The sequence below is a fragment of the Salmo trutta genome, chromosome 27 (genome assembly GCF_901001165.1).
Source record: "Salmo trutta chromosome 27, fSalTru1.1, whole genome shotgun sequence".
NCBI lineage: Eukaryota > Metazoa > Chordata > Actinopteri > Salmoniformes > Salmonidae > Salmo > Salmo trutta.
The window spans coordinates 29,412,466-29,437,112 of record NC_042983.1 but is presented as its reverse complement, the minus strand read 5'-3'; the positions used below and the strand labels follow the sequence as shown (position 1 = coordinate 29,437,112).

Sequence of the window (24,647 nt, the reverse complement as noted above, 5' to 3'; positions counted from 1 at the left end):
CCACCTCCACTATGAATGCCAAAGAGGGATCCGGATGAGCCAGCACTGGAGCAACGGTAAACAGCTCCTTCAGGCGACTGAACGCTCTGTTCGCCTCTGTCGACCAGCGCAAGCGCGCCGGACCCCCCTTCAGCAGTGAGGTAATGGGAGCCGCAACTTGACCAAAGCCCCGGATAAACCTCCGGTAGTAATTGGCAAACCCTAAAAACCGCTGCACCTCCTTTACCGTGGTCGGAGTCGGCCAATTACGCACGGCTTTAACGCGGTCATCCTCCATCACCACCCCCGAGGTGGAAATGCGATACCCCAGGAAGGAAACGGCTCGTTTGAAAAACTCACATTTCTCAGCCTTGACGTACAGGTCATTCTCCAGCAGTCGTCCAAGCACCTTGCGCACCAGGGAGACATGCGCGGCGCGGGTGGCGGAATAAATCAGGATGTCGTCAATATACACCACCACCCCCTGCCCGTGCAGGTCCCTGAGAATCTCGTCAACAAAGGATTGAAAGACGGCTGGAGCATTCTTTAACCCGTACGGCATGACGAGGTACTCATAGTGGCCCGATGTGGTACTGAATGCGGTTTTCCACTCGTCTCCTCCCCGGATACGCACCAGATTGTAAGCGCTCCTGAGGTCCAGTTTCGTGAAAAACCGCGCGCCGTGAAATGATTCCACCGCCGTAGCGATGAGAGGTAGTGGGTAACTGAACCCTACTGTGATGGAATTTAGACCTCTATAATCAATGCACGGGCGCAAACCTCCATCATTTTTCTTCACAAAAAAGAAACTCGAGGAGACGGGTGACATGGAGGGCCGTATATACCCCTGTCTCAGAGATTCCGTGACATATGTCTCCATAGCCAACGTCTCCTCTTGTGACAATGGGTACACATGACTCCTGGGAAGTGCAGCGTTTACCTGGAGATTTATCACGCAATCCCCTCGTCGATGAGGTGGTAATCGGGTCGCCCTCTTTTTACAGAAGGCAATAGCCAAATCGGCATATTCTGAGGGAATGTGCACTGTGGAAACCTGGTCTGGACTCTCCACCGTCGTCGCACCGATGGAAACTCCCTTACACCTGCCTGAGCACTCCTCTGACCACCCTCTGAGAACCCCCTGTCTCCACGAAATATTGGGATTGTGATTGGCCAGCCAGGGAATCCCCAGCACCACTGGAAACGCAGGAGAATCAATGAGGAAGAGACTAATCCGTTCCCCATGATCCCCCTGCGTTACCATGTCCAGTGGCACCGTGGCCTCCCTGACCAGTCCTGACCCTAATGGTCGGCTATCTAAGGAGTGCACGGGGAAAGGTTGGTCCAACGATACCAGGGGAATCCCTAGCCTTAATGCGAGCCCACGATCCATAAAGTTTCCAGCTGCGCCTGAATCGACTAGCGCCTTATGCTGGAAAGAGGGAGAAAACAAGGGGAAAGTTACTAAAACGAACATGTGACCAACAAGGGGCTCTGGGTGAGGTTGGTGCTTACTCACCTGAGATGGACGAGGAGTGCTCCGCCTGCCATCCCGATTCCCAGAGGAGCTCCCCCAGCACCGGTCGGTAGTGTGTCCTCTCCGACCACACTGGGGACAAGGGGAGCCTCCTCCTCCGGTTCCCCTGGACGCGGCCCCCCCTAGCTCCATAGGTATGGGAGCTGGAGGACCTGGAGGTGGAACCAACAGGGCCCCGTCTGGACGCCCGCGCGCAGCCAGCAGATTGTCAAGACGAATGGACATGTCGATCAGTTCATCAAGTGACAGGGTAGTGTCCCGACAGGCTAGCTCACGGCGGACGTCCTCCCGGAGGCTACACCTATAGTGGTCCATCAGGGCCCTGTCGTTCCACCCCGCTCCAGCAGCCAAGGTCCGGAACTCCAGAGCAAAGTCCTGTGCTCTCCTCGTCTCCTGACGCAGGTGGAACAGCCGTTCACCTGCCGCCCGGCCTTCAGCTGGGTGGTCGAACACGGCCCGGAAACAGCGGGTGAACTCGGGGTAATGATCCCTTGCCGAGTCTGGGCCATACCACACTGCGTTGGCCCACTCCAGGGCACGTCCCGTTAAGCAGGAGACGAGGACGCTTACGCTCTCCTCTCCCGAGGGAGTTGGATGAACGGTAGCCAGGTACAAATCCAACTGTAGCAGGAACCCCTGGCACCCAGCCGCCGCTCCATCGTACTCCCTGGGGAGAGCCAGGCGTAGGGCTCCGGGTCCGGACGTCGGTGGAGGGGTAGATGGTGGAGGGGGATTTGGTGCTGGGGATGCGGTAGGGAGGCCACTCCTCTCCCATCGGTCCATCCTTTCCATCATCTGCTCCATCGCTGAGCCGATTCGGTGGAGGATGGTGGTATGGTGAAGGACCCGTTCCTCCATCGATGGGAGAGGAGGGGAGGCTGCTCCTGCTGACTCCATAATTGGTGCGGGATTCTGTCAGACGGTTGCTAGGAGTGGTGGTAGGAGTCAGGCGCAGAGAGCAGAGGTACAGAACTTCGTGTTTATTTAAACAAAAGCCAACACGATAAACGCCAACACAAACGGCGTCGGTAAATTGCCAAGTGCCCAAAACAGGTGCACAGCCTGCAATTAATAATAAGTAAATAAACGCCAGCACATCCAACGATAAATTACAACCTGACGCTAAAATAATCCCGCACAACACTGGGCGGGCTAACCAGGCTTAAATAACCAAAATCAATAAACCAAATGAGGGACAGGTGCAAACAATAAGACATACCAAACGAAAAGGAAAAAAGGATCAGCGGCGGCTAGTAGGTCGGTGACGACGACCGCCGAGCGCCGCCCGAGCAGGCAGGGGAGCCACCTTCGATGGGATTCGTGACAGCCACAGGAAAGGAAGACTCAGAGTTACCTCTGCTGAAGAGGATAAGTTCATTAGAGTTAACTGCACCTCAGATTGCAGCCCAAATAAATGCTTCACAGAGTTTAAGTAACAGACACATCTCAACATCAACTGTTCAGAGACTGCATGAATCGGGCCTTCATGGTTGAATTGTGGCAAAGAAACCACTACTAAAGGACACCAATAAGAATAAGAAACTTACTTGGGCCAAGAAACAAGAGCAATGGACATTAGACCGGTGGAAATTATCCTTTGGTCTGATGAGTCCAAATTTGAGATTTTTGGTTCCAACTGCCGTATCTTTGTGAGAGATGCAGAGTAGGTGAACGGATGATCTCTGCATGTGTGGTTCCCACCGTGAAGCATGTAGGAGGAGGTGTGATGGTGTGGGTGTGCTTTGCTGGTGACTGTCAGTGATTTATTTAGAATTCAAGGCTCATTTAACCAGCATGGCTACCATAGCATTCTGCAGCGATAAGCCATCCTATCTGGTTTGCGCTTAGTGGGACTATAATTTGTTTTTCAACAGGACAATGACCCAACACACCTTCAGGCTGTGTATGGGCAATTTGACCAAGATGGAGAGTGATGGGGTGCTGCATCAGATCACCCGACCTCAACCCAATTGAGATGGTTAGGGATGAGTTGGACTGCAGAGTGAAGGAAAAGCAGCCAACAAGTGCACAGCATATGTGGGAACTCTTTCAAGACTGTTGGAAAAGCATTCTAGGTGAAGCTGGTTGAGAGAATGCAAAGAGTGTGCAAAGCTGTCATCAAGGCAAAGGGTGGCTACTTTAAAGAATCTCAAATATAAAATATATTTTGATTTGATTAACAAATTTTTTAGTTACTATATGATTCCATATGTGTTATTTCAAAGTTTTGATGTCTTCACTATTATTCTACAATGTAGAAAATAGTAAAAATAAAGATAACCTTTGAATGAGTAGGTGTGTCCAAACATCTGAGTGTCAGAATCACTCTGTACCAGCTCGGCTCAGTCCAGTCCCACATCCTGTGTTATTTTGATATAGCCACAGCAGTCTTAAAATGGACTGTTACCTTAAATGCAACATTTAAGATGTTAAAACTTTTAAACTCCAATTGAACTCTGGGACATTTCCTGACATCTTATTTTCCTCTCTCTCTCTCTCTCTCACTCCAGTTGTTCTCAGGAGACAGGTCAGTGTGTGTAGAGAACACATTTGACCAGGTGGAGTCAGGTTTCTAATCAGGAGACAGGTCAGTGTGTGTAGAGAGATCACATTTGACCAGGTGGAGTCAGGTTTCTAATCAGGAGACAGGTCAGTGTGTGTAGAGAACACATTTGACCAGGTGGAGTCAGGTTTCTAATCAGGAGACAGGTCAGTGTGTGTAGAGAACACATTTGACCAGGTGGAGTCAGGCTTCTACTTCATCGCCTTGGACCACTACACCAACGAGGCAGAGGACACCAAGTTTGGAACAGTGAGTCACCAACTCATCTTATGATTTACACATCGCACCACCTTCCTCACCCTTCAGTGCCCTACTTTTGTTTATCTTTTTACCAATGTCTATGGATTGTACAAGGGTTTTAAGTTGGGACTTGGACTCCATATTACATTTAATTCCATCTCCTGTATTGTTCTGCCCTCTATATATATTGTGCTGATGCACCACTGTAAGAACCTGGAGATCTTCACTGGTTCTGAGGGAGGTGACGTGGCCACAAACAGTGCCTGGGACACCTTCCAGTGCTACCACTGTCTGGAGAACTGCCAGAGGGTGGTCAAGACATCTGACTGGAGAACAGCCAGAGAGAGGGTGGTCAAGACATCTGACTGGAGAACAGCCAGAGAGAGGGTGGTCAAGACATCTGACTGGAGAACAGCCAGAGAGAGGGTGGTCAAGACATCTGACTGGAGAACAGCCAGAGAGAGGGTGGTCAAGACATCTGACTGGAGAACAGCCAGAGAGAGGGTGGTCAAGACATCTGACTGGAGAACAGCCAGAGAGAGGGTGGTCAAGACATCTGACTGGAGAACAGCAGAGGGTGGTCAAGACATCTGCTGCTACTTCATCTTAATTGTGTCAGCTCTGCTGCACCTGAGCGCTAAAGGTATGGCACCACACTCCCAACAGTCCTGTATGCTTAAACATACTTGTATACTCATTGATGTGTTTCTTAAAGTGGCAATCAGCAGTTGAAACAATAACAAAGCGTCCACCAAGCCCCTGTTTGGGTAAAAAGCTGAGGGATGGGGCTGGAGAAATTCATAGACAGAGCTATGGGTGCATAGGACTGACCATCGTGCCTCCTAAAACCCCACTGGAGGAACGACCCAAGGTTCGTCGCCTCAGACATCCTCCAACGGGTTTTGAGAAGGATGCGAGTAGAGAGGAAGTCAGGAGTTGAGCAGAGATTTATTGGGACATAGCTCATGTCATTGTTTTAGGTGGAATCGGATGTTGAATGATACATTTATTCTGTTTGCACGTATATCTTTGTTCTACTTCTGCTCTTTCCACAGATGGCTCTGGCTTGCTGATAACATCTGATCTGATGAGACTCTTTATGCAGTTTGACTCCTACTGATTGTATTCAATAAAACTTCCAATGCCAAATTGAAATAATTTGAGATTCTGTAATTGATAGACAATAGTAGTTCCCAATCACATAATTACTATAAAACAAATGTTTTCCTCAATTCACTGTTTGGTGACTGCATGGTGTTGTTTTGTCCTCAGTCCTCCTTTGAATGCGGTGTGTACTGATTCAGTTCTAAACGACCATCATCGAGTCCATCCTCACCTCCTCCATCACTGCAACGGATTGTCCGGTCTGCTGAGAGGGTCATTGGCTGCCACCTGCGTTCCATCAAGGTCTTTCATGACTCCAGGGCAAGGAAGTGTGCAGGAAAGGTTATCGCCGACCCCTTCCACCCCATCTTCCAAACGGTTCAGGTCAATCACAAACAAAACCTCCCACCACCTGAACAGTTTCTTCCCCGTGCCGTGGCCCTCACCAACCGTCCACCTGGTCCATGATGATCCTCTCATCCATGGACTTCATACTCTGCATTATTCATTCACGACTATGCACCTTGCACTATCATCCCAGAACTGCGCATTGCTCTTTGCACATCTCTTACATGCAGAATTTATAACGTTGATTATTTAGCGTTCATAGTGTACATACTGTATGTTTCAGAGTCAAATTCCTGTACATGCAAATGTATTTGGTAAATAAAGCTGATTCTGACATGTTAACCTGAGTTTAGCTGGTTTATCATGCAAGTTTATGTTCTATTATTTGGGACTGGTTATGTACTGGGTGAACTGTAGCAGATTCTCCCCTTTGTGTCTTCATATAATTCAAAATCCACTATGTGTGTGTCCTTGAGCTTAATGCCCTAAATAGTGGCTCCTGCCTGCAATTAGTGGACTGGTTTTGTGGCGTTTGCTAGAGCTGACTGTCTGCTTTTCATTTTACAGACGAACGTTGCTAGCTAACGTTAGTACGTAGATTCCACTCAACTCAAGGTATAGTATACCTATTATAATGTATTTCCCAGTTCATTTGGTTATCAAGCTGCTGGGTTTCCCCAGGTCGTTTGGCGCTTACTACTCAAGCCGGTTAGCAAGCTAAGCAGACTGCCCTACAGTGCATCGCAAACAGAAGGCTCGAAATAGCCAATCACAACACTGGACTGGCCAACGACAGGAATTTGTTAGTTCGTCCATCACTCCAGTAAAAGTGACCAATGTAAGGTTTTAGACTCGCCTTTAAGCCTGCCCAAGGAACCCGTCCTCTGGTCTGTCGACCACATTTCTTCTAATGTTTCATCTTGCTCGCGCACGTTCGACTTTTGAATCGGATTTGACACCATACAAGTACACCCCCTGGACAGGAAGCTAGTCAATCGCAGGGCCTAACCCCAGTCTATCTCCTTAATGCTGAGTGCCAAGTAGAGACACGTCACGTCCCATTTTTAGAGTCTTTGGTATTCGGCCTGGGATCGAACTCCCAACCTTCCAATGTTAGGGCAGACAGTCTAACTACAAGGCCATTGAGTTGGTGAAACTGTAAAAAACAAACAAAATAAGAGGGGGGAAAATTACTTTCAATATTGTCTCTGTATACTCTTAACAGTTATTAGTTATTAATGAATAGTGTGTCTATAATATTTTTTTTTCTTTTTTTTTCAAATTCTCGTGCTAATATCAGTTTTTTTTAAGTCCAGTAGTTTATATTTTTTTTCTAAGAGATTGTCAGTTGGATATGCTCTCTGCAAGGTTTTGTATATCTAACCTATCATATGAATATCCTTTTCTGACTCCAATTGGATTCCCTCAGATTGCTCTGATGTCCAAAACATTTCAAATAGAAATGTATTGATATGAAACTATTAAGTTGCATGTATTTGAAAATATCTACATTGGTCAGTCCAAAATTGCTTTTTATTTCTGTCATGGAAATAAATGTATTTCCTATTACCAAGTAATTTATGGTTTCTATGCTTTTAGTTTTCCATGTAGACCAATTTATCAGAGATTTCTGAAAAGCTATCCAAGGATTGTTCCATAAAGTTGTGTTTTTAGGGAGTGATATTGGTTCTTGTAGAATAGATTTAATGACTAAAATGTAAAATGTAAATGTTCTTCCATATTGTTATAATGTTCTTAACTATGATGTTCTTAGCTTTATCCTTAGAAAATATACATGTAAAAAGATCCTGGGGATTAGCATGCACATCTTAAATATATACCCAATGTTCTACTTTAGTGCATTTAACTATATGTCACAAGTGGCAATTTGATACAATTCCAAGTCTGGAAGGTTAAAACCACCCCCTGACTTAGGAAGATGTAAAACACTCCTTTTTATTCCATGAGTTTTATTTCCCCATATAAAGTCTGTTATGATGAGTATACTTTTTCAAATAATGTCTTCGGTGGGGTAATTGGTATATCATTTCTTCATAGTTCACTTTAGAAAACAGATCCTCAAACTATTCTTCTTCTTGGCATTACAGAGGGATGACATGGAGGCTATCCCAGGATACCTGTCTCTCCACCAGACCGCTCACATCATGACGCTGAAGTGGACGCCCAATCAGCTGATGAACGGCTCTGTGGGAGACCTGGACTATGAGCACAGGTGTGGAGAGCAATTCACTAATGATCATATCTCTCACTTATGTACATCAAGATGGCACAACAAGGTGATGACTGTTTGTAGGAACACCATACACCACCTGTGTGTTTAAGTTGATGTCTACAGTTGGAGCAGCGGTTCAGTGTGACTAAATCATGCAGCGTGTCTGTCTGAGTGTTACTCAGGAGGGCTCTGTGTCCTGAGGGCAACTCTGGAGAGGGGAATATGATAAGGGTTGTTTGTAGGGGCAGCAGGGGGACATGTTCAAGCATACTTCAAAGTAACTAGTCATATCATTTTAGTGACTTTGGTTCTTAGCCTGTGGTGTTGTTTGCTGTGTATCAGTTAAGCTTTTATTAAAGAGCACTTTTGGGAGCAGCAAACACTACCTACTTATGCAAAATACCGAACCCCAACTTGAATCATTTCTACATTCAGTAACACAGACCGTATTCAGAGTTCTGCACACACCAAGTAACACACATATCCCTATGGCGATCTTTGTCGTTCAACTCAGTGTGACAAGGTGAGTGATGTCTCAATAACCCCGGCTTTGATTCCATCTCTTTCAGTGTGTACTGGGACTACGCTATGACCATACGTCTGGAGGAGATTGTTTATTTGCACTGTCATCAGCAGGGTAGGTCCACCAATGGAGGCTAGTGGAGAGAAACATTGGGAAGACAGGCTCATTGTAATGTCTGGATTGTAATCGGCACATCTTGTATGGAGCTCAACTACTTGCTACTGCTATCAACGACAGCTAGTTCTGGTTCATTTACAGAGTTGTTCATATCATTTTTTGATATTTAAAAGGTTCATAAAAGGTATAAATGATTCTCTGCAGTGGACACCGGGGGCACGGTGGTGCTGGTGAGCCAGGACGGCATCCAGAGACCCCCGCTGCGCTTCCCCAGAGGGGGGCACTTGCTCCAGTTCCTCTCCTGCCTGGAGAACGGCCTCCTGCCCCACGGCCAGCTCGACCCTCCGCTCTGGTCCCAGAGGGGAAAGGTCATTCCTATTTCATTTGATTATTAAAAAAAAGACTAATCTTGAGTTATTTTAGCCCAGGTACATGTGTTAGTACATGTGTTAGACTGCTTAAAGCCTATATCATGTCTACTGGGTAGAATAAATAATGAAAATCCCCCCACACAAGGCTGCTTTAAGCCAGATCTTATTAAGTATAGCTTATATAGGCAGTCCTTCTGTTTCGTGAAAGTGTGGATGTTTTACAAATCTAGACTATTTAAAGACCCTGTGCTATCAAAATCTTAATTTAAAAAATGTCTTAATTAACAAAGAATGCTGTTAATCATTTTAGATTTTGACAGTTTGTCATATTTTTGGGGCATTTACTGTATCTAACATTCCCCTAATTTCTGACTACAGGGGAAAGTGTTCCCTAAACTGAGAAACAGGTGTTCACAGGGATCCTCGGACTCCGTGTCTGATAAGGAGGAGGACGAGGCAACAGACTATGTCTTCCGCATCCTGTTCCCCAACAGCCAATCAGAGTTTGGTAAGTGACCTCAACCCCTCCTCCATTCGTGTGATCACTTCAGGTGGCCACGGAGTGATGTGTTTTGTTTAAAAACAATCCAACTGTCCTCATTGTCCATTCCAGTGACTATAACCCACCCTCCCCGTCTTCCCCCGGGGGCTCCTCTCCTGTCCCGCTCCTTCTCCCTCCACCTGAGAGGACAGCCCCCAACCAAAGGGAACCTGGTGGTCCCTAAGCGCTCCTTCAGTTGTCCCGGAGACCCCCTATCGCCCACCACAGGGAACAGCTGTAACGTTACCACACCTCAGCTCCTCCTTCAGTCTGTCGGTCCACTTGCTTTGCTTCAATCACTGCCTCGCCCTCTGTCTCCTTCCTGCAAAGCTTACAAATGAGTCCCCTAATCAAGCACTCTCTGTCCTCTTTCCTTAACCTCAGTCCCTCTTGGACAATAGGTGGGCGATTGACTGGCCACGGGCCTTCCAATAGAAAAAACACAGCGTTATGTCGAGGTACACAGTGGTTTACAGTAGTAGAAAAAGCAAATGTTGAACAAGCAAATTGTCATGCTTAGAGACAAATTCTAACTTCAGATGCACACACTTAACATAAACATTTTGTTTTAATTATGCCTTGACGTCAATGGAAGATTTGCCTGAGAACTTGAGTTAGTATGTGCCCATAAAGAGAATATAGAAACATAAAGACCAATAAGAATGTGTCCTCATTACCATGCCTTGATCCCCCAATTGTCATTGTTGTTGTGCTTGATTTGCTCTCTAACGCCACCTCTATGGCAGCTATTAACACTTCCTCAAATCAAGTGACAGATCTTGCCCAATCTGTCTAATTCAGCTGTGATCGTGTCTTGAGAATCATCTCCAGAGGTGTCCAAATCATGACGGGACAATGTGATTCTGGCTGGGAGTTTGAACCTGTGCAGTTACAGTATAGCACAGAGTTTCAGATCAGGGTCAAATACATATATCGATGTAGGATCTTTATTTGATAAAAATCAATAAATAAAAAATGTAACCTTTATTTAACCAGGCAAGTCAGTGAAGACAAATTCTTATTTACAATGACGGCCTACACCAGCCAAAGACTGACGACACCGAGACAATTGTGCACCGCCCTATGGGACTCCCAATCACGGCCGGTTGTGATACAGCCTGAATTCTAACCAGGGTGTCTGTAGTTTGAAACAAATCAAAATATATTTCATATTTTTTATATTCTTCAAAGTAACCACCCTTTGCCGTGGTCCCGTGTGGCTCAGTTGGTAGAGCATGGTGTTTGCAACGCCAGGGTTGTGGGTTCGATTCCCACAGGGGACCAGTACGGAAAAACAAAGAAATGTATGCATTCACTACTGTAAGTCGCTCTGGATAAAAGCGTCTGCTAAATGACTAAAATGTAAAATAAAATGATGACAGATTTGTATACTCTTGGCATTCTCTCAACCAGCTTCACCTGGAATACATTTCCAACAGCCTGAAGGTGTGTTGGGTCATTGTCCTGTTGAAAAACAAATGTATTCATTGAATTGTAAATTAATCACTGACTGTGTCACCAGAAAAGCACCCCCACACCATCATGCTTCACGGTGGGAACCACACGTGGAGATCATCCGTTCACCTGCTCTGCATCTGACAAAGACACGGCGGTTGGAACCAAAAATCTCTAATTTGAACTCCTTGGTGTCCTTTAATAGTGGTTTCTTTGCAGCAATTCGACCATGAAGGCCTGATTCACACAGTCTCCTCTGAACAGTTGATGTTGAGATGTGTCTGTTACTTAAACTCTGTGAAGCATTTATTTGGGCTGCAAGCTGAGGTGCAGTTTACTTTAATGAACTTATCCTCTGCAGCAGAGGTAACTCTGGGTCTTCCTTTCCTGTGGCGGTCCTCATGAGAGCCAGTTTCATCATAGAGCTTGAGATGGAAAGAAATTCCACAAATTCACTTTTAACAAGGCACACCTGTTAATTGAAATGCATTCCAGGTGACTACCACATGAAGCTGGTTGAGAGAATGCCAAGCATGTGCAAAGCTGTCATCAAGGCAAAGGGTGGCTACTTTGAAGAATATAAAATATATTTGATTTGTTTAACACTTTTTTTGGTTACTACATGATTCCATATGTGTTATTTCATAGTTGTGTTGTCTTCACTATTATTCTACAATGTAGAAAATAGTAAAAATAAAGAAAAACCCTGGAATGAGTAGGTGTGTTCAAACTTTTGACTGGTGTGTGTGTGTGTTCTGTGGTGCAGTGGCCCCAGAGCTGATGGACCAGGAGGCCAACATCTGGCAGCCCACAACCAGGAAATCCTCCTGCTCGTCCTGTACCCAGTGCAGCTTCTCAGACGGAGGGCCTCCCAATGGGTGCAACCATGAAAGGTCAGAGACAGAGACACACACTGCTGGTTACCCAATTATCATCCCTGGCCTTTACCGATCCCACTGACCTGAGAAGGATACAAGATCCCCAGACCCCGGTTCAAATGCTACTTGAAATCTTTCAAATACTTTGGTATTTTTCTTTAACCTGCCTGGAGTGCCAGGTGGACAGGGTACGTACTTTTTGGACTTTTCTATTGGTTCCATTGCAATAGGCATGCTTAATCAAGCACATATACAGTATTTTATATGATTTCAAATAATATTTGAACCCAGGTTTATTACATGTTGATACTGTAGTGCATGCATTTATCTCATCGTTTGAAATGTACTGTTTTATTACGCAATTACGGTTTTGATGTCCTTATGAACAGTGAATGGAGAAGGACATCTATTTAATTCATATTGTCATTAATTTGAGGTAATATTTCATAAACAATTGGTAACGCTGGACAGTTACTTTAAGATGTTCTTGTGAATGGAGAATAGAGACTGTTTGGGATCAAAATGAAAGTCTTGGACATGTTTAAGACGAGGTGGAGCCAATATGGAGAACCCTGACCTGTGTGCTGTTTCCCTTTGCAGAGCCCCTTTGAAGCTGCTGTGTGACCAAATGAAGTATCAGATCATCTCCCGGGCTTTCTATGGCTGTATGTGATTGTGAACACAAATCTTGTATCTTCTGTCCCCCTAGATGATTTGCAACGTTTTGCAACAGATTTTAATTTAAAGCAGCTCATCAATTAGTCAAGCACCCAACTATGAATTAAATGTCTGATGTGTGATGGCCTTATTTAGATACGGTATCACATAAAATCTCAGAATGTCAGAAGGAGGATCATTTGATAGCGGTTGTGTTTTTGTATTCCAGGGCTGGCTTATTGTCGTCACCTGTCCACCGTACGTACACACCTCTCGGCCCTGGTCAACCACACTATCGTGACGCCCGACGCGCCCGGCGATGCCTTAGGGGGCCTCACTGCCGAGGTGTGGCAGAGGTTCCTTCAGGACTGCACCGTAAGCAGCATCACCGTCACATCATTAGCAGTGTCGCTAAGGTTGTCACTTTAGTCATCACACACGCACGCACGCTCACACACACACACACACTGTGCAGTACCAGACAGCCCAAACCCCCTGGCAACGAGATGCACACGCACGCACGTACACATGCACACACATACACTCATCTGTATTCATCCGTTAATCATCACATTCTTAGTCACACAACCAGCCGTATGCAAGCGTGACTAATGCCCTGCCTGTCAGCGTATCAACAGCATACATTTTCATTGGAGGGATTTTGTTAAATAATCAACCAATGGGAGGGATTCAGTTGACTTATCTCTTTAGTTCATCCATGTGTGTCCAATCTGTGTTTGTAGAGTTCTACTGGCTGTAGTCAATCTTGACATTTTTCTCAGAATTGTAGTTAAGTATTATTCATTATTAAACAGGGGATTGGGGCCCCCACTGGCATCCAGTGGTACACAACCATTCTGCACGTTGATTGATCAAATCAAATCAAATAGTATAGAACAGGTGCGCCGAATACAACAGGTGTAGACCTTACCGTGAAATGCTTACTTACAAGCCCTTCACCAACAATGCAGTTTTAAGAAAAGTGAAAGTTAAGAAAAAATGTACTAAATAAACTGAAGTAAAAAAATTAAAGAGCAACAATAAAATAACAATAACAATAATGAGGCTATAGGGGGGGGGGGTGGTCAATGCAAATAGTCTGGGTAGCCATTTGATTAACTGTACAGCAGTCTTATGGCTTGGGGGTAGATGCTGTTAAGAAGCCTTTGGGACCTAGACTTGGCGCTTCGGTACCGCTTGCCGTGCGGTAGCAGAGAGAACGGTAGCTAGAGTCTTTGGCAATTTTTAGGGCTACTGAAGGGATACTGGTGAAGAATTTAATAAGCCACTGGCTTCCTCTTTTGTTTTTTTATACACGTATAGTACCAGTCAAAAGTTTGGACACACCTACTCATTCAAGGGTTTTTCTTTATTTTTGCTATTTTCTACATTGTAGAATAATAGTGAAGACATCAAAACAATGAAATAGCACATATGGAATCATGTAGTAACCGAAAAAGTGTTAAACAAATCAAAATATATTTTACATTTTAGATTCTTCAAAGTAGCCACCCTTTGCCTTGATGACAGCTTTGCACACTCTTGGCATTCTCTCAACCAGCTTCATGAGGAATGCTTTTCCAACGGTCTTGAAGGAGTTCCCACATATGCTGTGCACTTGTTGGCTGCTTTTCCTTCACTCTGCGGTCCAACTCATCCCAAACCATCTCAAATGGGTTGAGGTCGGGTGATTGTGAAGACCAGGTCATCTGATGCAGCACTCCATCACACTCCTTCTTGGTCAAATAGCCTTTACACAGCCTGGAGGTGTGTTTTGGGTCATTGGTATGTTGAAAAACAAATGATAGTCCCACTAAGCGCAAACCAGATGGGATGGCGTATCGCTGCAGAATGCTGTGTTAGCTATGCTGGTTAAGTGTGCCTTGAATTCTAAATAAATCACAGTGTCACCAGCAAAGCACCTCCACAGCATCACACCTCCTCCTCCATGCTTCACAGAGGTAACCACACATGTGGACATAATCTGTTCACCTACTCTGCTTCTCACAAAGAAATGGCGGTTGGAACCAAAAATCTCTAATTTGGACTCATCCGACCAAAGGACATATTTCCACCGGTCTAATGTCCATTGCTCGTGTTTCTTGGCCCAAGCAAGTCTCTTCTTCTTATTGGTGTCCTTTAGTAGTGGTTTCTTTGCAGCAATTCGACCATGAAGGCCTGATTCACGCAGTCTCCTCTGAACAGTTGATGTTGAGATGTGTCTGTTACTTGAACTCTGTGAAGCATTTATTTGGACTGCAATCTGAGGTGCAGTTAACTCTAATGAACGTATCCTCTGCAGCAGAGGTAACTCTGGATCTTCCTTTCCTGTGGTGGTCCTCATGAGAGCCAGTTTCATCATAGCACTTGATGGTTTTTGCGACTGTACTTGAAGAAATTTTACGCATTGACTGACATTCATGTCTTAAAGTAACGATGGACTGTCGTTTCTCTTTGCTTAGTTGAGCTTTTAACAAATAGGGCTATCTTCTGTATACCACCCCTACCTTGTCACAACACAACTGATTGGCTCATATTAACTTTTAACAAGGCACATGTTCATGTGAATGTTTTTGTGCCAGTGTTTATGGTAACATTAGTGTATTCATGTGAATGTTTTTGTGCCAGTGTTTATGGTAACATTAGTGTATTCATGTGAATGTTTTTGTGCCAGTGTCTATGGTAACATTAGTGTATTCATGTGTGGGTACTGTACAGTATGTTCAGATCTTTGGTACGCCAGACTCCATCAAACGCTCAAAACTAGTAACTGAAAGAAAACAACTGCTACTGATATTTGAACTGGGTCTGTACGTAGGGCTTTCTATATCTGTGTGTGTTGTGGCTCAAGGACTCAGGCCTCTCCCTCCCCTCTCTCATTCCGTTATCTCCTTCCTGTTCTCCTTCCTGTTCTCCTTCCTGTTCTCCTTCCCTGTTCTCCTTCCCTGTTCTCCTTCCTTGTTCTCTCTCCCTGTTCTCCTTCCTTGCTCTCCTTCCCTGCTCTCTCTCCCTGTTCTCTCTCCCTGTTCTCCTTCCTTTTCTCCTTCCCCGTTCTCCTTCCCTGCTCTCTCTCCCTGTTCTCTCTCCCTGTTCTCCTTCCCTGCTCTCTCTCCCTGTTCTCTCTCCCTGTTCTCTTTCCCTGTTCTCCTTCCCTGTTCTCCTTCCCTGCTCTCTCTCCCTGTTCTCTCTCCCTGTTCTCCTTCCCTGCTCTCCTTCCCTGCTCTCTCTCCCTGTTCTCTCTCCCTGTTCTCCTTCCCTGCTCTCTCTCCCTGTTCTCCCTCCCTGTTCTCCTTCCCTGCTCTCTCTCCCTGTTCTCTCTCCCTGTTCTCATTCCCTGCTCTCTCTCCCTGTTCTCTCTCCCTGTTCTCCTTCCCTGCTCTCTCTCCCTGTTCTCTTTCCCTGTTCTCCTTCCCTGTTCTCCTTCCCTGCTCTCTCTCCCTGTTCTCTCTCCCTGTTCTCCTTCCCTGTTCTCCTTCCCTGCTTTCTCTCCCTGTTCTCTCTCCCTGTTCTCCTTCCCTGCTCTCTCTCCCTGTTCTCCTTCCTGTTCTCTCTCCCTGTTCTCCTTCCCTGCTCTCTCTCCCTGTTCTCTCTTCCTGTTCTCCTTCCCTGTTCTCCTTCCCTGTTCTCTCTCCCTGTTCTCCTTCCCTGTTCTCTCTCCCTGTTCTCTCTCCCTGTTCTCTCTCCCTGTTCTCCTTCCCTGCTCTCTCTTCCTGTTCTCCTTCCCTGCTCTCTCTCCCTGTTCTCTCTCCCTGTTCTCTCTCCCTGTTCTCCTTCCCTGCTCTCTCTCCCTGCTCTCTCTCCCTGCTCTCCAGGCCTATAAGGAGCAGGAGCTGTTGCGCCTGGTCTACTTTGGTGGTGTTGACCCTTCATTGCGTAAGGAGGTGTGGCCCTTCCTCCTGGGCCACTACCAGTTTGGCATGTCTGAGGCTGACAGGAAAGAGGTTGGTGTCACCATTGCCATCGGAGGTCACCACCAAACCCCTTGATCTCCGACCCCTGACCCTTGCCCTGTGACACTGTGCAGGTGGATGAGCAGGTGCGGGCGTGCTACGAGCAGACCATGAGCGAGTGGCTGGGCTGCGAGGCCATCGTGCGGCAGCGGGAGAAGGAGCAGCACGCTGCGGCACTCGCTAAATGCTCGTCCATCTCAGCCAGTGTGGATAATCCAAGCACTGTGCAGAGGATGATGCACCGTGACTCCAACGTCAGCAATGAGGAGACACACACACACGCCCGCCTGCCCATGCGCACACATTATTATTCTTTTTTAAATTTTATTTCACCTTTATTTAACCAGGTAGGCCAGTTGAGAACAATTTCTCATTTACAACTGCGACCTGGCCAAGATAAAGCAAATCAGTGCGACAAAAACAACAACACAGGGTCTGTACATAGTCTTGTGGCACACAGGATAGCCGGGAGACCAACATGTTGTCTTGACCAACATGTTAGCTCTCCAACGCCTCAATAATATGAAACTACAAAGCATATTGTGTAATGTTAATTTGAAGCACCAATAATACACTGCCTTTACGACAGTTACATATCATTACATACAGGCCTACAGAATTACTTGTCCACATTAGTATTTTGTATGGATAGTGTTGTTCCAGGGTTTATTGACCTGTTTTCTCCCCTGCTTGTTCTCTGGTACTACTCATGCCAGTCCTCCCAGAGCTGCAGCTCAGACAGACAGAGCCTGGCTCACTTGCAGAGTGACTCTGACAGCAGTACCCAGGTACCCATCTAGACAGAGATCCTCTTAAATATATAAAATGTTAAATGCATTCCATATGTAATTCTATGCCCCTCTACACATAATTAACAGTATTTAATTATTTATAATTGATGAACAATAAGAATAATAACACACACAGAGCTGAATATACACTCACTTGTATACACAAAGGCTACTTAGTCTCACAGGACTGAAAAGGGAACTATAGAACAATGTCCTGAGCTTACCCGTGGTGTACAACTTTATTTTGGTCCACCAATCACTATTCTAGTGGAAATATGTTGTATTTTGGCTTCAAGTTCAAAATCGAAGAGCACCTTCGAAAGCTAAAAATAGTTCCATGACAGTTTTTGTAATATTCATACCAAAAACACCTTTCATATTACAACTGTGCGATTCCTATTGTTCCAAAACTATGGAATTACCTTAGTCTTTTACAGTCTTTTGCTTTTTTGAACCAATATTCCTCAACCCCACACTCTCTCTCCTGCTAGTTCTTCACATCCTCCTATCCCTTCCCTTGGACTAGCCTGCTTCCCTTTGGCTTGTTCTTTCAGGTGTTTGAGTCTGTGGAGGAAGTGGAACAGATCGAGACGGAGCCCAAGAGCGAGGAGGCCAAGCCGGTTCCCAAGATCCCCAATGGAGGAGGCCTGCCCAACGTGGCCAGCTCCCCAGACTCAGGGCATCCCTCCTCTCGCAACTTCTCTGTCACCTCGGGCACGTCGGACCACTCTCTGAGCACAGAGGACAGCACTGTGCCTGACACCAACCCCAAAACCACCATCTGTGCTCCTCCACAGCTGGCCCCAGCCCAACAGATCCCAGTCAAAGCCCATCAGGAAGAGTTGGAAGCAGATGACCCAAATGTCCAACCCCTGGCCCTGCAGGATGAGAAGGACCTCCAGGCCAAGGACCGGCCAGATAAGGCGGAAAAAGAGAAGGAAGAGAGTGTGACTGAAGTGGCCCAAGATACTGAGGACACCAAGACAGAAGATCCAGAGGTAAAAATGGGAAAAAATCCAGAGACAGCGGAGGACAAGGCAGCAGACCCAGCTGAGCTAGAGAGCCTGAAAATAGAAGAAGAGAAGACTTCCATGACTCTATCTAATGAGAAAGATGAGGTAAGGACCTCTGAAAAGGACAGCGAGTTACCGAAAGCAGAAGTGGATGCTGTAAAAGAAACAGTGGAGTCCAAAACAAGGGAGGCTAAAGAGCCTGATGCAGAAGTGATGAAAATGTTGGATGGAGAGCCAACCATGCAAGTACACACAGAGGAGATGCAGTCACTGGAACCTGGGGAGTCAGGAGAAACAAAGGAGAACAAAGGACCAGAACCAGAGTCTGTAGATCCAGAAGAGAATAAGACATCCCAAACAAACCATAGAGAGCCAACAGGGGAGAATACATCGATATCAACGGTGACTGCAGAAGCAACGGAAGACACAACATCAGAACTGGATGATGAAAGAACTTCAGGCACAGGGGCTGGAGAAACACAGAGTGCTGAAACAACGGAAGTAAAGGAAGCCAACGCAACAACTGTAGAAAAGACAGAAACTGAGAAGGGAGTAGAAGCCAATCAGACTTTGAAATCTGAAGAGGTAGTCGAAACAAAGGTGTATAAGACAGTGTCACCGGAAGAGGTTGCAGAGGCAAAAGTGGAGGAGGTAAAAAAATCAGAGAAAGTGGGAAAAAGAGAGGAGGAGGAGACCATACTATCTGAGGCCAAGCTGCCAGAGTCAGAGAAGAATAAAAGCCATGTTGCAGAGACCAGGGTGGCAAGAGCAATGGAAGCACTGGGTAGCACCACCAGGCTCGAAGAGGCTCTGGCCACCACAGAATCTGACGAGTCTCCTTCAGCCATTGAGATGGAGGAGATTTCCTCAGCTAAATTCTCCATGGCCCTACCGTGGGACAGGAAGGGCCTGTGTGAAAGCTCCAGGGTCGGGGCTGCTCTCTCTGAGGGCTCAGTTCACCATCTGGAGCTCCGCTTGGAGGAGAAGGAGAAGGGCAAGCCCAGCCCTGAGGGCACAGAGTCCATCATGTCTGAGGAACCTGAGATGGAGAGCCTCTTCCCTAAATTTGAATTCCTGACCGTGGGAGGAGAGCTGAAAATCTCTCCAGTGCCATCCATTGGAACCACCTACTCTGTAGGCACTTGGCATTTCATTTTTTAGAATAAAAGTTTGGAATAATCGAGATGTATTTAGGTGTTTGGTTATTCTTTAACATTTGTGTGGTGGTTTTGCACCTTTGTTGTAGCAAGAGCTTTTGGACATGTACACGATCAACCTGCATCGCATTGAGAAGGATGTCCAACGGTGTGACAGAAACTACTGGTACTTTACCCCTGCCAACCTGGAGAAACTGCGCAACATCATGTGCAGGTAAAATAAAAACAATGCCATTCATGATTCTCTACTCCACTTTTGTAGAAAGGTTTGTAAATAATCTAGGACTCGTTATGTTATGTGTGGAGTGCAATTAATAAATGGAAAATTGGAAGAATGAATGAGTCACGCTACACACTACACAGTACATGATGCTGACTTCTCTTCACAGCTACGTCTGGCAGCACCTGGAGATTGGCTATGTGCAGGGCATGTGTGACCTGCTAGCTCCACTCCTTGTCATTCTGGATGATGGTGAGTTAACGCTGTGAGTCAAGGCTGTGAGCTGTGTTGTGTTCCTCCTTCACTCTCCTCCTTGGTAGTTGTGATATTGATTCTGCGATGGCTGCAAAATGTGTCAACCTTCAAGATAATATTTTGTTCTTCAATTTGATTTGACTTGATCAGTACTTTTTGAAAGGGGGGCTGAACTCACCTATTCCGCATGTGTTTTTCTGCTGCTCATTAAGAAAAAAAACGAGATTTGCGTCAGGTGGTTCGATCTGGGTGTGTTATGCTCGCTATAATGTACCCTGGCAGTTACTGTTGTTTGTCTCTATTGAGTAATGGTAGCAACATTTTGCCCTCAAAATAGTCAGAATTAATATAAAATAAATCAAGAAATCTGTAACTAAATTAGAAGTTTTTGCCAAGGTGGTCTTAGTCGTGCAATTTTACATCTATCTAAGGCGCAGTATTTCTCAAGTAAAAAAAAACTGTATGAAAACTAGTAGTGCACTACAGAAAGTATTGAGTCAGCTGCTACTGCGCTCTGAACTGATTTCTGAGAACATGTCTACAACTTATCATCAGCAAGCTGTCAAATTATCATAAATAGAGCACAAGCTACACACTGTTTATCAGTGGCTTTCGTTTTTTCCTTAAATAACCATCTGTCTTATGTAACCATACCAAACGTAACATAACATACTAATTTGAGTGTCTTGGATTTACATTTACTATGTTACGTCTAGTCTATGAGAACAGGCTGGGAAGAGACCACTCCCATTAGGATAGAAATGCTTCACCATATGTTGAAAGTCATCACTCAGAATGGCTGTGTATTTATTGGCGTTTACCTTGCCCTCTAAGGGGTTGAATGGCCCTAAACCAGGAAAATGCACACCATAACAGAGCTGCCAGATCCCTCATTTACACAAGTGTTTCCTTTATTTTGGCAGTTACCTGTTGCAGGCACATTGAGCAGGCAGGCCACGTTAGATGAATCAGCTTATCAAGTCACTGGCGAGAGACAAAGTGCTTCAGTGTCATTTTGTTGTTCAACTATTATCGCAGTGTGCGTCCGTCTGGCAGGGTCTTTTAGTGAATCATGTTACAAAACAGGTCGTGGCGGGACACAAGATGCTCATGAATGGGTTGATAAGTGGCAGTTGGGATGCAAGTGCACATTGTCTCAATTCTAATTTTGCCCACAACAGTGGCAGACTGGAGTGATCACTATCAAACAGATCAGCAAGTTGCCACTTGATAAAGGGCTTTATCGGTCATCGATGTGACGCACTGATATGACGTCACCACGTCAGAAAATAATGCTGGGTTCTTGTTACAAGACGGTCATGGAGTAAAGGCATGTTGAAGTTTACCTCGAGTCCAGTTGATTCAATTCAGTATAATATCCTAACTTACCACAAGTTGTAAGTATAGGATTGAACAATGGCGACGAGGATAATGTTTGAAAACGATAATTAAATCTGAAAAGTGAGTTAGAGGGTAGACAAGATGGAAAGCACCATGCCAAAGTTTGACTGCTACAGTGAATGTGCTATGCTGAGGTTCTGCTCTTGAGCAAGGTAGTTAACCCCCAACAATAACTGCTCTTTGGGCACCGATGATGTGGACGTCGATTAAGGCAGTCCCCTGCACCTCTCTGATTCAGAGGGGTTGGGTTAAATGTGGAAAACACATTTCGGTTGAATGCATTCAGTTGTACAACTGACTAGGCATCCCTCTTTCCCTTGTGCCACAAGTGAACACGGCATTCGCGAGACTGACACAGAAAACTGGTGAGACAGTTCAGTAACTTGTTACTCATCTTAGACAAGCAGCTAAGGACTGTGACTTTGCTGGAGATAAGGACAATCAGATTAGAGGTGCCATACTGAGCAAGTGTTATACAGAATATGTGCGGCGAAAGCTATTGGAGGAGGGCCCTAGGCTAACATTAGTGCGGTTACTCGAGCCACAATGTGAAAGAACTGAAGTGCAAATGTCCACCATGCATGTGAGTACAGATGCGAAGGATGATGAGATCATGTTTTCAACAAGGAAGGGAAATATCACAAATGGGCCAGAGACAGAATGCAGACGGAAAATACAAATCAGAGAAAGTTTGCTACCTTTGTGGACATGATCATCTTGCAAAGGACCCTGCTTGTCCAGCATGCGGGCAGACCTGCAAGAAATGTAACGGAAAGGATAGTTTTGCAAAAATGTGCAAGACCAAAGATAACTCGAAACAGATTGTGAAATGTGTTGATTCAGAGGAACAAAACAGAGACTATGCATCTGTGCATGAGAACTGTAACTCAGACAGGATCACATTCTCAGTGGGAGGGGACAATTTATTAATGTTAATTGATTCTTGGGCCACAACTAACATAGTAGATGAGATCACATGGGAAAAGCTGAAAGCCACAGAAATCAGGTGTCGTTTATCACTGACTGATCAAAGCTATATGTACACTCATTAAACGAGCCAGTACCAGTGAAAGGAGTTTTCACATGCCAAATAAAGCTAGGCAAGCGCGGCACACAGACGGAGTTCACTGTGACAGAGAGCCGTTGCTAGGGAAAGAGACTGCCATTAAATTGGGTGTGTAAAAAGTGGGTGTTGGCAGAGCAGCAGTGACAGATGTGCAAGCGCAGATAAAACAGCAGTACCCCAAGCTGGTTGAAGGGATGGGTAAGCTCAACACAAAGCTGATCAACCTACATGTTGATGAAAACATGACACCAGTAGCACAGGCCCTTAGGCGTGCTCCATTCCACCTGAATGAAGCTGTGGAGAAAAAGATAGAGGAACTACCAAACATGGACTTAATCGAGAGAGTGGATGGTGTCACACCATGGGTGAATCCAGCGGTGGTAGTGCCAAAACCGAACGGCAACATAAGACTGTGTCTGGACATGAGACAAGTGAACACAGCAATCATATGTGGCAGGTTCCCAATCCCCACACTAGATTAACTTTTGCAAGGAATGAATGGGTCTGTCATGCTCAGTAAACTGGATCTTAAATGGGGCTACCATCAATTGGAGCTAAAACCAGGGCTGTGAACTGACTCTCAACTCAGAGAAATGTCAGTTCAACATGAATAAGATGTTTATGGGCATGCTACTCTCACAGAAGGGCATCGGTCCCACAGCTGAAATAGTGAGAGCAGTGGTCGAGGCCAGGGAGCCTGAGACTTCATCAGAGGTTCCTAGCTTTCTAGGTTCAGTGGGCTACAGCAGTAGGTTCATTCTCCAGTTCTCTATATTCTCAGAGCCTCTGCGGAAGTTGACCAAGAAGGACACAACGTTCCACTTCGGACTGGAACAGAAGAAGACATTTCAGACATTAAAAGACTGTCTGAAACCATGACTCTTGCATACTTTGACAAAGATGCTCCCACAAAAGTAATAGCAGATGCAGAACCAGTGGGCCTAGGAGCTGTGCTCGTGTAAGAACAACACAGATAAATGGTTCCAGTCTGTTATGTGAGCAGTCTGTCAGAGTGTGAACGCAGATATTCAGACACTGAGCGTGAGGCCTTTGCATTGGTTTGGGCTTGTGAAAGGCTTCGCCTGTATGTATACGGCAGGGAATTTGATTTAGTGACTGATCATAAGGCCTTAGAGGCTATTTACAGTCCACGCTTAAAGCCATGCGCTCGCAACGAACGGTGGGTGCTGAGGCTCCAACCTTATGACTTCCACATACCAGGGAAAAACAATATTGCTGACTCTCTGTCTCGTCTACTTGGAGAGACTGCAGTGAATGAATCACACACACATGAAGTAGAGGAGTATGTGAGATTTGTGGCTGTGAACGCAACTCCAAATGCAATGACCAGAAGGGAAGTGGACGAAGCATCTGCTACAGATGAAGAACTAAGAGAGGTGAGAAATGCTATTCGGAGTGGGTGTTATGAGACATGCCAGGCATATGCACCTATAACAAATGAACTGTGTGTAATTGGACAGTTAGTCCTAAGGTTTTGATTTGAAGGGGAACACTCATTGTTTCGCCACATGTACTTCTAGCCTTATCTCAAGAGAGACATTGGGGCATTGTAGGCACAAAACAACATCTCAAGAGTAAAGTATGGTGGCCGGGCATGAACAAGGCTTCAGAGAGACACGTCAAGTCAAGTCAAGGTTATCAGATTGTAGGATGACCAGACGTGCCAGAACCGCTGAGATCCACATCGCTACCTGATGTTGCCACTGATCTATTGGGTTCACTATGAACAGGACACTCCATACTGGTAGTTGTAGACTATTACAGTATTATGAATATGATATTGTGCAATCTACCACCACAGAAAAGGTGATTAATAGTCTGTAGACTATTTTCAGTCATCAAGGTCTACCAATAACAATCTGATCTGATTGTGGCCCACGATACGTCATCCCAATTCCAAAACTCTGCCAGGAAAACGGGATACAGCGCGTGAAAATTCTGCCAAAATGGGCACAGGCAAATGGTGAAGCGGAGCGGCAAAATGCCTCCCTCATGAAACGAATTCGCGTTGCACAAGCTGGAACCGGGAGCTACGCAAATACGTCACAGTTTACAGATCCATTGATCACTCTACCAAGCCCAGCTGAGTTCCTTTTCAAAAGGAAAAGCTTCTGGATATAGCTACACCACAGAGTGAGCTGGAGACATGGGATCATGGTGCTGAGGAGAAAGGGAAATCCAAGATCTATGCAGACAACCGTCGCAGAGCTAAGTAATCTGACGTGGA

General features: G+C 45.6%; 1 protein-coding gene across 6 annotated transcripts in view; it reads left to right on the top strand.

Annotated features, from left to right (window-relative positions):
• The window catches only part of LOC115164843 (small G protein signaling modulator 1a), a 74,768-nt gene that overhangs the window by 40,570 nt on the left and 9,551 nt on the right, over positions 1-24,647 (top strand). For 3 of the 6 annotated variants that reach the window (XM_029717698.1, XM_029717697.1, XM_029717701.1), the window contains 14 exons: positions 7,880-8,004; positions 8,574-8,641; positions 8,849-9,012; positions 9,394-9,523; positions 9,629-9,793; positions 11,778-11,904; positions 12,490-12,554; positions 12,776-12,921; positions 16,359-16,487; positions 16,571-16,750; positions 17,213-17,284; positions 17,842-19,434; positions 19,547-19,671; positions 19,847-19,929. In XM_029717698.1, coding sequence (XP_029573558.1) covers positions 7,880-8,004; positions 8,574-8,641; positions 8,849-9,012; positions 9,394-9,523; positions 9,629-9,793; positions 11,778-11,904; positions 12,490-12,554; positions 12,776-12,921; positions 16,359-16,487; positions 16,571-16,750; positions 17,213-17,284; positions 17,842-19,434; positions 19,547-19,671; positions 19,847-19,929 — 3,172 coding nt within the window. The remainder of the gene's footprint in view (positions 1-7,879; positions 8,005-8,573; positions 8,642-8,848; positions 9,013-9,393; positions 9,524-9,628; positions 9,794-11,777; positions 11,905-12,489; positions 12,555-12,775; positions 12,922-16,358; positions 16,488-16,570; positions 16,751-17,212; positions 17,285-17,841; positions 19,435-19,546; positions 19,672-19,846; positions 19,930-24,647) is intronic. The other 3 variants (XM_029717700.1, XM_029717702.1, XM_029717699.1) reach the window with 3 other exon arrangements.